Source organism: Salvia hispanica, chromosome 5 (genome assembly GCF_023119035.1).
Source record: "Salvia hispanica cultivar TCC Black 2014 chromosome 5, UniMelb_Shisp_WGS_1.0, whole genome shotgun sequence".
Classification (NCBI taxonomy): domain Eukaryota; kingdom Viridiplantae; phylum Streptophyta; class Magnoliopsida; order Lamiales; family Lamiaceae; genus Salvia; species Salvia hispanica.
In genome coordinates, this window is record NC_062969.1 from 31,554,335 (window position 1) to 31,567,574 (window position 13,240).

General features: G+C 36.2%; 2 protein-coding genes across 2 annotated transcripts; both read left to right on the plus strand.

Annotated features, from left to right (window-relative positions):
- The first annotated feature begins 3,785 nt into the window (after positions 1-3,785).
- Positions 3,786-6,437, plus strand: LOC125187571. The gene is made up of 2 exons (XM_048084190.1): positions 3,786-4,709; positions 5,485-6,437. Exons 1-2 carry the CDS (start codon positions 3,807-3,809, stop codon positions 6,232-6,234), a joined length of 1,653 nt encoding a protein of 550 aa, XP_047940147.1. The 5' UTR covers positions 3,786-3,806; the 3' UTR covers positions 6,235-6,437.
- Positions 6,438-10,998: 4,561 nt separating this feature from the next.
- Positions 10,999-12,438, plus strand: LOC125189842 (proline transporter 1-like). The gene is made up of 4 exons (XM_048087070.1): positions 10,999-11,148; positions 11,858-12,082; positions 12,177-12,271; positions 12,355-12,438. Exons 1-4 carry the CDS (start codon positions 11,061-11,063, stop codon positions 12,436-12,438), a joined length of 492 nt encoding a protein of 163 aa, XP_047943027.1. The 5' UTR covers positions 10,999-11,060.
- Positions 12,439-13,240: the final 802 nt, after the last annotated feature.

Genomic DNA, 13,240 nt, shown 5'->3' on the forward strand with positions numbered 1-13,240 from the left:
CTATAAAAGTGGGTCCCAACATCCACTAAAACAAATAAAAAAGTGTTAAAAGTGGGTCCCAACATCCACTATAACATTTATTTATTGGACACTCAATTAAAAGTGGGTCCCAACATCCACTACTATATTTATTTATTACACACTCAAACACTTTTTTTCTTAAAACATGTGACTGATTCAACCGGAACTCCTAAAGCGGGACGGAGGGAGTACTAAGTTTATAATTTTAGGGGAGGGGGAGTATTAAATTATATGAGTGTGTTTAGATCTGCATCCATCCATTGTACTAGTAGAGATGCCCAAGGTTTTCGGTTCCGGCGGTTAACCGCGAAACCGGAACGCCGGTTCCGGTTCGGAACTGGAACCGTGACAAAAATCTTGAACCGGAACCGTCATAATTTGAACCGCGGGCCGGTTCCGGTTCCAAATTTAATGAACCGAAACCGTCACCGAACCGGCGGTTTCGGACGGTTCCGAACCGTCGGTTAACCGGCGGTTTCACGGTTCCGGTGAGGTTTTCGAGGCGGTCAGCTTTTGGCAGGCATGGGTCGGCTTTTTCAGGCGGTTTTTGACCAAAACCGGCGGTTAACCGTGATAACCGGCGGTTAACCGCCAAACCGGCGGTTTCCGGTTTTGGTGCGGAACACAAGGCTGACACGTTGCAGCTTTTGACCGTTTTTCAAATTTTTTTTATTTTTTTAATTCGAATTTTGAATTCAATTTCAGATTTTTTCAATTTTTTCCTTTTTCCCCCCATTTCATGGTTTTTTTTATTTATGTTCCGACGACACTTGTAAATTATATCACGTTGTTGTATTATTGTAATGTATTGACAATTGTATTATTGTAATGTATTGTTGTCCGTTATAAGTTACAACTCAAATTCAATAAAATTGATATGATTTTCACCTTATTTGTCTTATTTCAATTTAAATTATCTATTACCTTGTTCCAATTTATTGTATAAATCCAAAATTCCAAATTATATAGCAAAAAAAAAAAAACCGCCGGAACCGCCAAACCGAACTGGAACCGTGAGGAACCGTACGAAAACTGGTGGTTCGGAACCAGAACCGGAACCGCCGGTTTTCGAACTGGAACCGTAAAAAAGCCTCACGGTTCGGTTCCGGTTCCACATTTCGCGAAACCGGAACCGACGGTTTACGAACCGTGGGCATCTCTACTTTGTAGTACTGTGATCTTGAAATTTTTGAGGAGGTGGCCCATGAATAATATATTACTCTTTCCGTCATTTTTAGTCTCATTTTGATTCCATAATTTTAGTTATTTACATAGTCTAGAGTCCAAATATAATTTCTTACATTTTGTCTAAAAAAAGTTTTACTCCTGCATATTAAGTGTGTTAGCTTTTAGTCATAGACAATATATTTGGATCTAAATTTGCGTTTGATGTGTATTTTCAAGTATCCAATTCAATTCACATAATATGTTAAGTTTAATTAATAAACTCAAATAATACTATAACACTGCAAGATTACAGTGTCGTAAGATGTATTTCAACTATCGATCCACAAGGAGGTGATTGTTTGTTTAAAACTTTCTAGCTCACAAACATGTACTCCCTCCGTCCCGGCTAAAATGAGACATTTCTTGTCCGGCACAGGATTTTAGGAGCTTGGTTAATGTATTTAATTGGAGAGAAAAAAGGTGAGTGTATGTATTAAAATAGAGAAAGAAAGAAAAATGAATATATTAATATGAGTGAGAAAAAGTGGTTGGGTGTATCAATTGGAGAGAAAAAGTTTCCAAAAATGGAAATATGTCATCTTATTTGGGACAAACTAAAAAGGAAAACATGTCATCATAAGTAGGATGGGGGAAGTAACATAAAGGATTGATTTTTTTGGTTTTCAAAGATGATGACAAATTAAAACAAACAATTTACATCTAAAGGATTTCATATATAAAAGGAAAGTCATGTCACTCTATGTTGCGCATTAGACTCGAATTATTCTACACCAACATTAAAAGAACATGCATCGTGGTTAAATCATCAACCTAATCACATACACTAAACTTGTATATACAATGTGTAGTTCATAATTAGCTAAACATATAATCTATGAACCAATCTCCAATGAATACAAATTCCTACGAAAGCGCGATTAAGATTCACCTACTATAATCTCCTACTTAATCCACAATCAAATTACCCCCTGAACAAGTCAAATCAGATAGCACGCCAACAATTAGTCACACCCAGACAATGTTAAAGAGACAATAGAAGAGGAACTGACAACACTATATTAATGGCCAAAAACATAATGTATGACCATTAAAAACATTGTTGGTGACATGAAACGTGGATTCATTGATGTAGAATTATTTAAACAAGCCTAAAAATTAAAACTTGGAGCAACATTGAGAGTTTGACCTAAACACATGGTAAAAATCTCATTTAAAATCATAGCAAGCATGCTCTCGTTGAGTACAGAGATTTGGGGCTGGATCGTCGGAATGTTGGCCGAAATTTCTTCCTTCTCTTCTTCCTCCTCTTTATCTCCTTTTCCCCTCTTTTTCCGTGTCTACATTCCCCCAAAACTCCAAAAAACGCCACTTAAATATCGTGACAAACTGTCAATTTGCAGTTGCACTTAGGTTGACTCGAGTCAGAGTCAAGTATAGACACAACTCGACTCGGTCGAGTCAAACTCTCTATCTTGGCATTTTTTTTGTCTCTTAGGATGACTTTGGTCGAGTCACTTCTCGCCACAAGTTGACTCTGTCGAATCAAAGCTTCTGTCTTGACAGTTTTTGATCTCTTAGGATGACTCTAGTCGAGTCACTTCTCGCCACATTCCAACTCTGCTCGAGTCAAGTATAAAAACTGCTTCCAACTTCATTTTGACTCCTGACATCGTTCCAACTTCACTTTATGACATCGTTCCAACTTTTGACTCCATTGCACTTCCTACACAAGAAAAACACACTTTTGCAAGCATTAAATCATATTAACCATTCAAATATATGGGAATAAAGATACCATATCACATCAGTGTTTCTATTAAAAATTAACGAGAAATCACATTTTATTCAAAAAGAGAGAAAAACTTACTAAAAACAAGATATACACTAATTTTGGTGGATGGTCCAAAATGGAAAAGTTTTTTTTTACCGTAGAAATTGTATAAAATTTAGAATTTATTTTAAAATAAATTAAATTTTAATAAGTAACTTGAAACAAATTGGTACTTCATTTGTCCCTTGTTCCAGTTTTCTATTTTGGGATCTCCCGTATTAATATCCATTTTACTCATATTTCATCTGTTCCAATTCAGGTGAAGCATTTCATATTCAATTGGTAGTATTGTTTTGTGAGTTGAATGGAGAAAGAATATAGTAAGTTAAGAAAATTAAGTACAGATAATAATGTTTTCATTTTAAGAAATGTTACAATTAGAGCTGAGAGATCCAAAAAGAAATACTCCCTCTGAGAAATTTTTTTTTTTTTATATTTTTTAAAACTTATGCCAAAACTAAATATGATTATATTGACTGAGAGAGTAGTAAGTCTCTTAGAATTGACTAACTTTTCCATAACTTTTTTTTTTGTCCACTCATATTTTTGTTTAGAATTTGTGGCCGTCAAAATGGAACATGAAATAATACTAATCAATTAAGTACTTATTACCTTGCCAACGGCTATAATTTTGAATACATTCTTGTTTTCTGCGAATAAAAAATAGTGATATTAGGGCTTCTTATAAACGTTGAATAATGGCATTGTCTCCTTTTTTTATTTTTTCAAATTTCTGAGGTGAAGCTGCAGACTTCTGTTTGAAGAAATGCCCGAGAGAAAATCCACGATAATCGAACAGGAAATCCCCACCAATTCTCTTCGAAGATCCACCAGACTCCATCCTAGAAATCCTACCGGAGTTCAAAGCCCAAAAACCCCAAATCTTGCTGAAACGAGACACTGTCGTCCCGATTCATTTTCCACACCTGTTTCCAAAATCAAGAACAGAAGGGGGAGAGAGTCCGAATTAGATTCGAAGAATTCGAGAAACGCAATTAGAAAGTCTGAAAGACTGCAGCGCAGGACCAATTTTAGTCGCCCGGATTTGGGGAATCAGTCTGTGAAAGGTGCGGCGAAATCAGGCGGTGGATCTAGAAGGTCTGGAAATCGGGATGAGGGAAGCATTGCGGGTAAAAGCAAAGAAGTTGTGTATCTGCGTGAGGAAGAGGTTGTGGTGAGGATGGTAACAAGGAGTTCGGTTCGGAGGAATAAAGCTGTATACGTTGGTGACTTCGATTCGGAAGAGGATTGTGTCGATAGTGTTTCTATTGTGTCGAAAGAGCGGAAGAATAAAGACAGAGTTGTTCATAGAGAAGAAAAGGCTGTGAAAACGGAGAAGAGGGTAACTCGTAGGTCTTGTAAAACAGATGTGAAGACGGCAACCAGGCGAAAAGCAGTTGTGCCGGATGAAGCAGACCCCGAAGAGGACGAAGACTTAGCTAAACGAGATAGGAGTAGGAAAGATGTCGAAGATTGTGGGGTTGTGAAGATGAATGGAGAACAAAATTTTGTGAGGAAGGCACAGGTTGGTGAGAAGAGGAAGAGAGATGGGGTTGAGGGAGGGTGCGAAAATGCTCAAGGATGGACTAAGGAACAGGAAGTTTCTCTGCAAAGAGCTTATTTCACAGCTAAGCCCACACCTCTGTTTTGGAAGAAAGTTGCAAGGATGGTAATGTTTATTTCATGTTCTATCGTTTCCCGTTTTAGTGAGTTTTGTATTTCTGTTTACTTGTTTGTGAGAATAGATATTAGGCTGTGGTAAGGATTCTTGGCTTCTATTTGTCATTTTAGTGCATTTTGCATTTCTGTTTATATATTAGGCTGTGTTAAGGATTCTTGGCTTCAATTTGTCATATCTTTAATTCAGAGAGTGCATAGCTTTGTCATGAGATTGTTGTTGTTGCTGTTGGGAAAAACACTGCATATTTAGAGTCATGGAGTTGAATCGGGAGAAATACAAATGGATGAAATATTAGTACAACCTTCGGACTTGTACAGTTTAGGACCAGGAGATAGGAAGTTTCGACCTAATACTGATCTGTTCCGTGTTTGGAGATGCAAAATGTTGACGAAAAGTTCATTTCGATGATGAGCATGTGCTTGAATGTAGGCATTGTATCCTATCTGTATGCAGAACAAAGATGATATCTTGTTTACATATCCGGAAATAATGTCTGCCTAGATATGTTTTCCTGACTTCCTGTTATATATGGTCTAAAAAGGAAAATAGTTACATCTTCTGCTAAGCCAGAGCCTCTTTTGAAGTGAGGAAGGTCAGGAGCATTTACTTACTATTATTCTTTGTCAGGAGAAATAAAAGCTTTGGTTGTAGTTTTTTACAATTACTCCCTCCGTCGTGCCATAAGCGAGCCACTTCTTTCAATGTCATAATGATTTCATAAAAAGATGATCAGACCATTTTGACATCATGAATTCTGCTGCAGGTTCCTGGCAAATCAGCGGAGGAATGTTTTGACAGAATTCACTCCGACCACCAAACTCCACCCCAACCACGAACACGTTCAAGGGCAAAACTAAAGGAACCATCACCCCTCTCGTTTTCTGCAAGTAAGTTACTTAGTCCCGTGGAGAGGAAAACTAAAAGGCTAGGATCCAAAAGGAGGACACTTCTAGCACAGAAGACAGTAAGAAAGATATTGCAAAATCAACAGAAGGAAGATCAAGATTACTGTGCGGATCTGTTTTCGGTTCTTGAGCCAACAGCGGATCCATCACCGTCCAATCTTCAAGCGGATACAACCTTCGCCTCACCAGAACCGAGCAAAGCATCTAGCTTCCTCACAGCGTGCAGGCCGGTGTCTTCATCATCACCAAAAAAGCATCGCTCGAGATTGAATGGCTTTCAGAAAGCAGGTTTTGTTAGTCCCCCGGTGCTGAAGCAGATTAAGAACAAGGCTTTGCATGAGAAATACATAGATCAGCTGCATTGCAGGGATGCCAAAAGGAAGGCTGAAGCATTGAGGAACTCTAGAAACATTAAGGGACAAATTGACGAAAAGGCAAATTGCTTAAATCAACATTTTGTCAAAGCTGCAAAAGATGCTTTAGTTTCTGATGCACAGGATGCTATCAGTAAGTTTCGCAATCTGCATAATACAACTGATGATGATGGCGGTGGTGATGATGATGACGATGATCGTGGTTATGATGAAGATGAATATGGGAATCGATGATCACTAGTTTTGTTTGTATGTACAATACATTGTTTAGATTGTTACATTCCATAATCAAACTTGGTATATTTTTTCAGTGAGACTGTAATGGTGTCTCTGTTCTCATGTACGAGATTTGAAGGAAAAAAGGAAGTATCTAGTGTTTGTAAATAGTTAACTATAAATTTGATCTTTGGAAAATTAGGTTTCCAACTTTTAGATCATTGAGAAAATGTCGTGTGTTTGAAGTTTCATTGGTTCAGAACACAAAAATGACTCCATTGTCACCCAGAAATAGATGGAAGATGTCAAAGAAAGTGGTTGTACTTCCTCATTCATTCTCTATAATTTGCCTAGACCTGAGTTCTGATGGATCTGGATTGGCGTATGTATGACCGACCCAATAGACAACTTTAACTTGACAAACCATCTTTTTGTTTGTGGTGCATAGGGCACTCACAATAGGAAGAGCCTATCTCACAGTCAGCAGCATACCTCACAGTCCATCTGCAGCCCATCCTCAGCCTATTCCACTATCACTATATTAATTTATTTTGATTTTTGGTATTTTATGAAGTATAAAATAACAAAAACGAAGTGAAGTGGAGAAACAACACAGAGAAAAAAAATATATAAATCATATTTTATTAAAATTAAAAAAAATCTACAATAAAAAAAAATACAAATGTGCATCAATGGTTACGTGTCCTACGTGCCCAAAACTCTTCAATCATATCATTCTGAAGTCGATGATGGGCTTGTTCCTAACGGTTACTATTAAATGCATGGAGCCTCTGAGACTCACCATGCGATACACCCATCTGTACGGGCTCGCTTGCCACACCGTGGCTTGATCCAGTTGCATCTTCATTGTCCCAAACGGTGACGACTGAACCTTCATTCTCGACTATGATATTGATGATATAGACATACATGATATCAGCGACATTCTAATTGTATAACAATAATAATAAGAGTTTATTTGTTAATCAATATTGTTAAAAAAAATGGAATATACTTTATGAGAATATGATTTTTAAAAATATGATTATTCGTAAATTATATATCAGGTATTTGGAAAAGCCAAGGAAAATCGCTTGGATTTTAAATTAATGGAGTACTTATTATCTAGATTCTAATTAATTAATAATAATACAATAACATAACGTATGATCTAGAATTTTGTAAGTTAAATTAATATTTCTTAATAAGTCATTTATCGACACAATAGTAATAGTAATAATAATAAATAAATACATCAATAATAATTATTGTTAAAATTATTGTTATGTATATTCCAATATTTTAAATATTAAATTAAAATTTTCTCTACTAAATATTAATGGTAATTACAACAATAGTAAAAATAATACTCTCTATGTCCTCTAAAAATTGACAAAGTTGTACATGACATGAATTTTAATGTGCAATTGCTAAAGTAAGAGAAAGATAAGAAAAAGTAAGAGAGAAGGGGAAGAGGTAGTGGCAGTGGATTGTGGGGTCTACATTATTTGTAGTTCAAAACTTTTCTTATTTACACACTAATTTTGAGGGACGATCCAAAATGAAAAAACTAGTATATTTTTTTGGGACGGACAAAGTAATATTAATTATATATAACTTTAAATGTATATTAGTATTTCCTTAATAAGTTAATAACAAGGAAATTTGCACGTGTTTTGAAAAATAATGTACATAAAGTGAATACATGATATGTTATTCTCTACTTTAATTATTTATTTTTATTTTTACGTTTCTAAAACATTTGAAAAGAAATGTGGCATTTCAAATAAGACTGATAAACAATACTCCCTCCGTTTTTTAGTAACAGAGGCGTTTCTTTTCGGCACGGAGATTAAAAAAATTTGTGTTAGGTGAGTTAAGTAAAGAGACAATAAAGTGGAAAATTAAAAAAGGTAGAAAGATGAAGAGAGAAAAAAGTAAGAGAGAGTAAAGTAGGAAAAATGTGTTGACTTTTACTAAAAAGGGTGTTGGATATATGTGGACCTTCTAAGAGTTGGACTTATGTATTAATTATTTGGGCTGGCCCAATCCAATTAATATTTGAGCCCAAGACTCTGGTGCAGGCCCAATGTGTTAGTTGGCCCGCTACTTACCTGGTTACCTGGATGGCCGCCACGTAGGCAGCTCCACGCGGATCCTTGAGGGCAGCCGTTGGATCTGGAGTGTGTTTGTTAAGTGAGAAGGAGCCTTCTCACTTCCCTCATTCAGTTGAAACGTCTGACTCTCTCTTTCTCTCTCTTCGAACTTGCTCTACCTTCTCTCTAGTTTTCTGGCGGCTCTAGTCGGAGTTTTCCTTCAAGCTTGTGTTTCCACCGATGATTCTCAGTTTCCTAGAGATCAGTGGATTAGTTTGAGTGTTAGGCAACTGCTTCGGTTTCCTTCTCAAACCCTAGTGTCGGTCTTCTTTCTGTGACCGCTTGGAGGTGGTGTAGTGAGAGATCTTGGTGTGTGAAGGTGTTTGGAGAGCCTTGTGGTGGTCCGCGTGTTGAGGAGACCTACTGTGGTGGTAACCGGTGAAACTTAGGGTTTCTGGGGTCCTTGTTCAGTATTACTTCCTTGTGACAGTTGGTTGAAGCTTTGGGGAGGTTCTTGGCCCGGTGTAGTCGCCTGTTGCGACCTGAGCCATATTCCTGTGCTTATACCCTTGTCTTACTTGTTTTCTCTGTGTTTTAGATCCTGCGGGATCATTCTTGTGTTACTAACGATTCTAATTAAGTGTGCAGGATAATTGAAGAAGATGAAGACTCAAGTTCTGTGTGATACTTGAACTTAGTCTAGGGTTCTTCAATTGTATCTTCTTGTACTAGTGTAGAGTGTAATCTTAGTATCACACTTGTATTGGCTTGTATCTCTGAGATTAGCCATCTCGGACTCAATCAATAAAAGAGGTCCCGGTAATTAGCGAATCCCGAGTGGTCTGATCCCTACAAAGGGAAATGACTCTATTACTATGGAACATACCAAAATGGCAAAATGACTCTATTACTATGGAACGAAGGGAGTATCTTTTACTTTATTTTATGTATGCACATGATTCAAAAATCGGCGGTTCCGGTTCGGAAACGGCGTTTCACGGTTTCAGAAAATCATTGAACCTGAACCGGCCCGACAGGGGTTTAGGCGGTTCAGGTTCGAATTCAAAAATCCGCCGGTTCCGGCGGCGGTTCAGGGTCGGTTCGGCGGTTCGATTTTTTTTTTTTTTTTGCATTCTAGTCTTTATTTATCTATGAAATGTGCGTAAATAAAATTCAATCAATAACGATTAAAATTGCATTTTTATTGATAAAAATTTAAACGAGACTACAAGTTACAACTATTTCAATTTACAAAAGACTTGAAGTCTTTAAGCAATAAATTTATATATACTTGTAAATTTCAACAAGACTACAACGAAGCTATTTACAAATTACAAAAAGCACTTGAAGTTTTGAACAATAAATTTATATGTATATAATCAGCGAAGGACATATTTTTACATAACTAAATTGAGGAACTGACTAGATAGTATATACAAATTCAATTATTTAATTGTATTTGCATATTTTTAAAGTTGAAAAAAATGAAAAAGAGAATTAAAGGAAAAATGACTTGAGTTCAACTTAAATTTAAAATTTAAGTTGAGGTGCCAACATATCCTCAATGCTCAATTGTATTGGGAATCAAAGCCCACGTAGTTCTTTTACCTGTTGGCAGTAGGGGCATGCCCATATTCAATTGGATGAATTTTCTTCATATGACGAATGAGAGTACGATATCCCCCACCAACATTAAACTGTTATATCATCTCTTGAGATAGTGGATCAACACTACTAGACACTATTGAGACGTTCTTATAGTGTTTAACAAATATAGACATACTTGATCATAACTTAGACTTTTTACTGCTTTGCGGTACGGATGGATGAAGAGGAGGATGCATGTCCTCATCACAAGAAAAAGACATAGAAATTGAAGTATGAGAATGAGAGTACAAAATAGAGAATGAGAAGAGAAATCCTTGTTAGCACAAGAATAGGGTGAGTAGAAATGACGGGGAAGGGGGTATATATATAAGAAAAATTGGAAAAAATCATATTTAAAAAAAAAAAAAATTTAAACCGGCTGAACCGGCGGTTCAGTCCACGGTTTCTGACTAAAACCGTCGGTTTCCTGACAAAAAACCAGTGGTTTCTGACCACTTTTATGCAACACTACACCTAAAAAGCCTAGGGACCTAGCCAGAAAACCTACTTGAACTGTTGAACCATCGGTTTTGATTCCAGTTTCTCAAATTTTTAAACCTGAACCGAACCATCCCTAGTTTGAACCGCCACTTCCAGTTCCAATTCCGGATTATGAATCGGCGGTTTGATTCGGTTTGTGCATGCCAACATACTCTCGTCGTTACACATGGAGTAATATTTTTACAAAAGACAATGTAGTCTCTGTGTTTATGCCGACAACATTCTTTTTGCATCAACCTCATAAAAAGCCAAAAATCGGAAAACGGCAAATGTGGGGTCAACTACCGACTCCACGTGGCACCTCTTAGAAAACAACAAATCCCATAAATCCGACGTGGCGCAATCATAACCGTTGATGGAATCAAATTGACGGCCCAACATCATCACGCACACAAACTACGATTGCCAAAATATCTACATATGGAGGAGCACCCAATGAATGAAATCCCGCAGCCATTTGTCCTCTCCAAAATCACGAGCTCACTTCTTTTTGTTTTTTTCTGTGTAGTTGGCTTTATTTTTTCTCTTTTTTTTTTAATTGTTGACGAATACTCCTATATAGTTGTGTAGTGTAATAACGGAGGAGGCGACGCGGTGGAAATGGATGTTCCCGAAGGAAACGGACAAGTGCACTCCGATCATCATTTGGATATTGAAATTCCGGATACTGCACATCAGATTAGCCACGGTTCTCTTTCATTAATTTCTTGTTTTTTACTAACTTTTTTCATTTTCTATTTTGGCTTTATGTCATACTTCCTCCGCTCCAAGGTAGTTGAGGCATTTCTTTTAAGCGCATGATTTAAGAAATTGATGTGTTAAAGAGGATAAAAAAGAAAGAATAAAGTATGAAAGATAGAGAAAGAAGTGTTTGCCAAAAAAAAAATGACTCGACTAAATTGGGACAACTCAAAAAGGAATGCGACTCAACTATCTTGGGACAAATGAAGTATATTTTATATGGATTTGGTCCTTTTTGTGTGCTTGTTTTGTTTGTATTTAATTTTGTGTATAGTGCTCTTGTGTGTTTTGATAAGGCAAAGAAGGAAATTCAAGGACAAGATTTCACTATTTTAGGATATACTCACTCCATGCACCATTTAATGGACCATTTTTCCATTTTTGGATATCCACGGTTTAAGGAACCATTTACATTTTTGCATTTTTGGTATGCGAACCATCCATTATAAAACTAATTCTAATAATGGGTCCCACATTAACTCTACTCACTTTCTCTATTTACATTTTTTTTTACAAAGTCAAACAATTTTATTAAAATCCATGTCAAGTCAAAATGACTCTTTAAATGGTGGACAGAGGAGTGGGAATGCTACTATGTTATTTTTCTCTTGTTGGATTATTTTAAGCTTAATTCACCCTTAATGACTTCAATGTAGATTCGTGGTTTCAAGTGGGATTTGTTCTCACGACGGGGATAAACAGTGCCTACGTGCTAGGATACTCCGGCACCATCATGGTTCCGTTGGGTTGGATAGGCGGCGTGGTTGGACTTATTCTAGCCACAGTGATATCTTTGTATGCTAATGCTTTAGTTGCCAACCTTCATGAATTCGGAGGAAAGAGGCACATCAGGTATAGGGACCTTGCAGGATTCATATATGGTAAGCACAAATGAGGAATGGTTACGAAATTGATAAATCTTTGTTAGAATTGCATTTCTCGTTTTAACAGCGTGACGATGTTTTGGACGCGCAGGTAAGAAAGCATATGCGCTTACATGGGGACTCCAGTATGCGAATCTCTTCATGATCAATGTCGGATATATTATTTTGGCCGGGAGTGCCCTTAAGGTGACCGACCTACTATTTGTTACGCGTAGTTCTGTTGTATAAGCATTGATGCTTGATTCGTTTGATTCTGTTGCGTCCTGTAGGCTGTGTACGTTCTTTTTAGAGACGACAGTGATATGAAGCTCCCTTACTTTATTGCTTTAGCTGGCCTTACTTTATTGCTTTAGCTCCCTTACTTTATTGCTTTATTACTTTATTGTTATAAAGCATATAACATGTATCAAATTAAAGATAATTTCATAAGGTTTCCAACGATATCCTACATGCATAAGTTTCGACGTTAAAATTTGAACAAAAAATTCAAAATTTTTTAATTTTTTTCGTACAAGCATAAATGTCAATATACTATATAAAATATGTTAATATAATACATGTAGAATGTCAATATAAGCAATGAGTTAACATTCTTAAAGTATCGTGTTGACATTCTCAAAGCATTGTGTTGTTATTTTCGAAACGCTATATTGACATTTTCATCCAAAACCCTAATTTGGAGTTTTTTTTCATCTTTTTTTTTATTTTATTAATAAAAATGAAAATTACACGTGCAAATTGTAGACCACGCGTTTTCTAATGATCTTAAATTAGTTGTAGTTAGCAATTAAATGATGAGTTAACAATTGTTCACTCCCCTATTAATATCATTAGGATTTTGTTTGATTTGGTTTATTTTCGTAGTTATTAGAATTTGATTTAATTTAATTTATTTTAGTATATTTTGTCTTCCCTCTTGGCGGGAGAATAAATATCTAATATAGTGATAATTGACCGATTATATACGCATATCCAAATTCGAAAAATAAGCTAATATATATTCAGATGACATAATAATTATGCACTTTTGCAATAAAACCAGATCCGTAATATTAACAAAAATTTAAAGTATGCATTGAATTAAGAATCAGTGTTTATCAATCAGATAATTTTCTATTTCATTGTATAATGTTGAGAGGGACAACCTTATCAATC

What these genes read in the sequence shown, in the direction of transcription:
- LOC125187571 (XM_048084190.1), top strand. Translation starts at nt 3,807, where the DNA reads ATGCCCGAGAGAAAATCCACGATAATCGAACAGGAAATCCCCACCAAT. An exon ending in GGAAGAAAGTTGCAAGGATG is followed by an intron (nt 4,710 to 5,484) that starts GTAATGTTTATT and finishes ATTCTGCTGCAG; the next exon opens with GTTCCTGGCAAATCAGCGGA.
- LOC125189842 (XM_048087070.1), top strand. Translation starts at nt 11,061, where the DNA reads ATGGATGTTCCCGAAGGAAACGGACAAGTGCACTCCGATCATCATTTG. An exon ending in CCTTGCAGGATTCATATATG is followed by an intron (nt 12,083 to 12,176) that starts GTAAGCACAAAT and finishes TTGGACGCGCAG; the next exon opens with GTAAGAAAGCATATGCGCTT. An exon ending in TGGCCGGGAGTGCCCTTAAG is followed by an intron (nt 12,272 to 12,354) that starts GTGACCGACCTA and finishes TGCGTCCTGTAG; the next exon opens with GCTGTGTACGTTCTTTTTAG.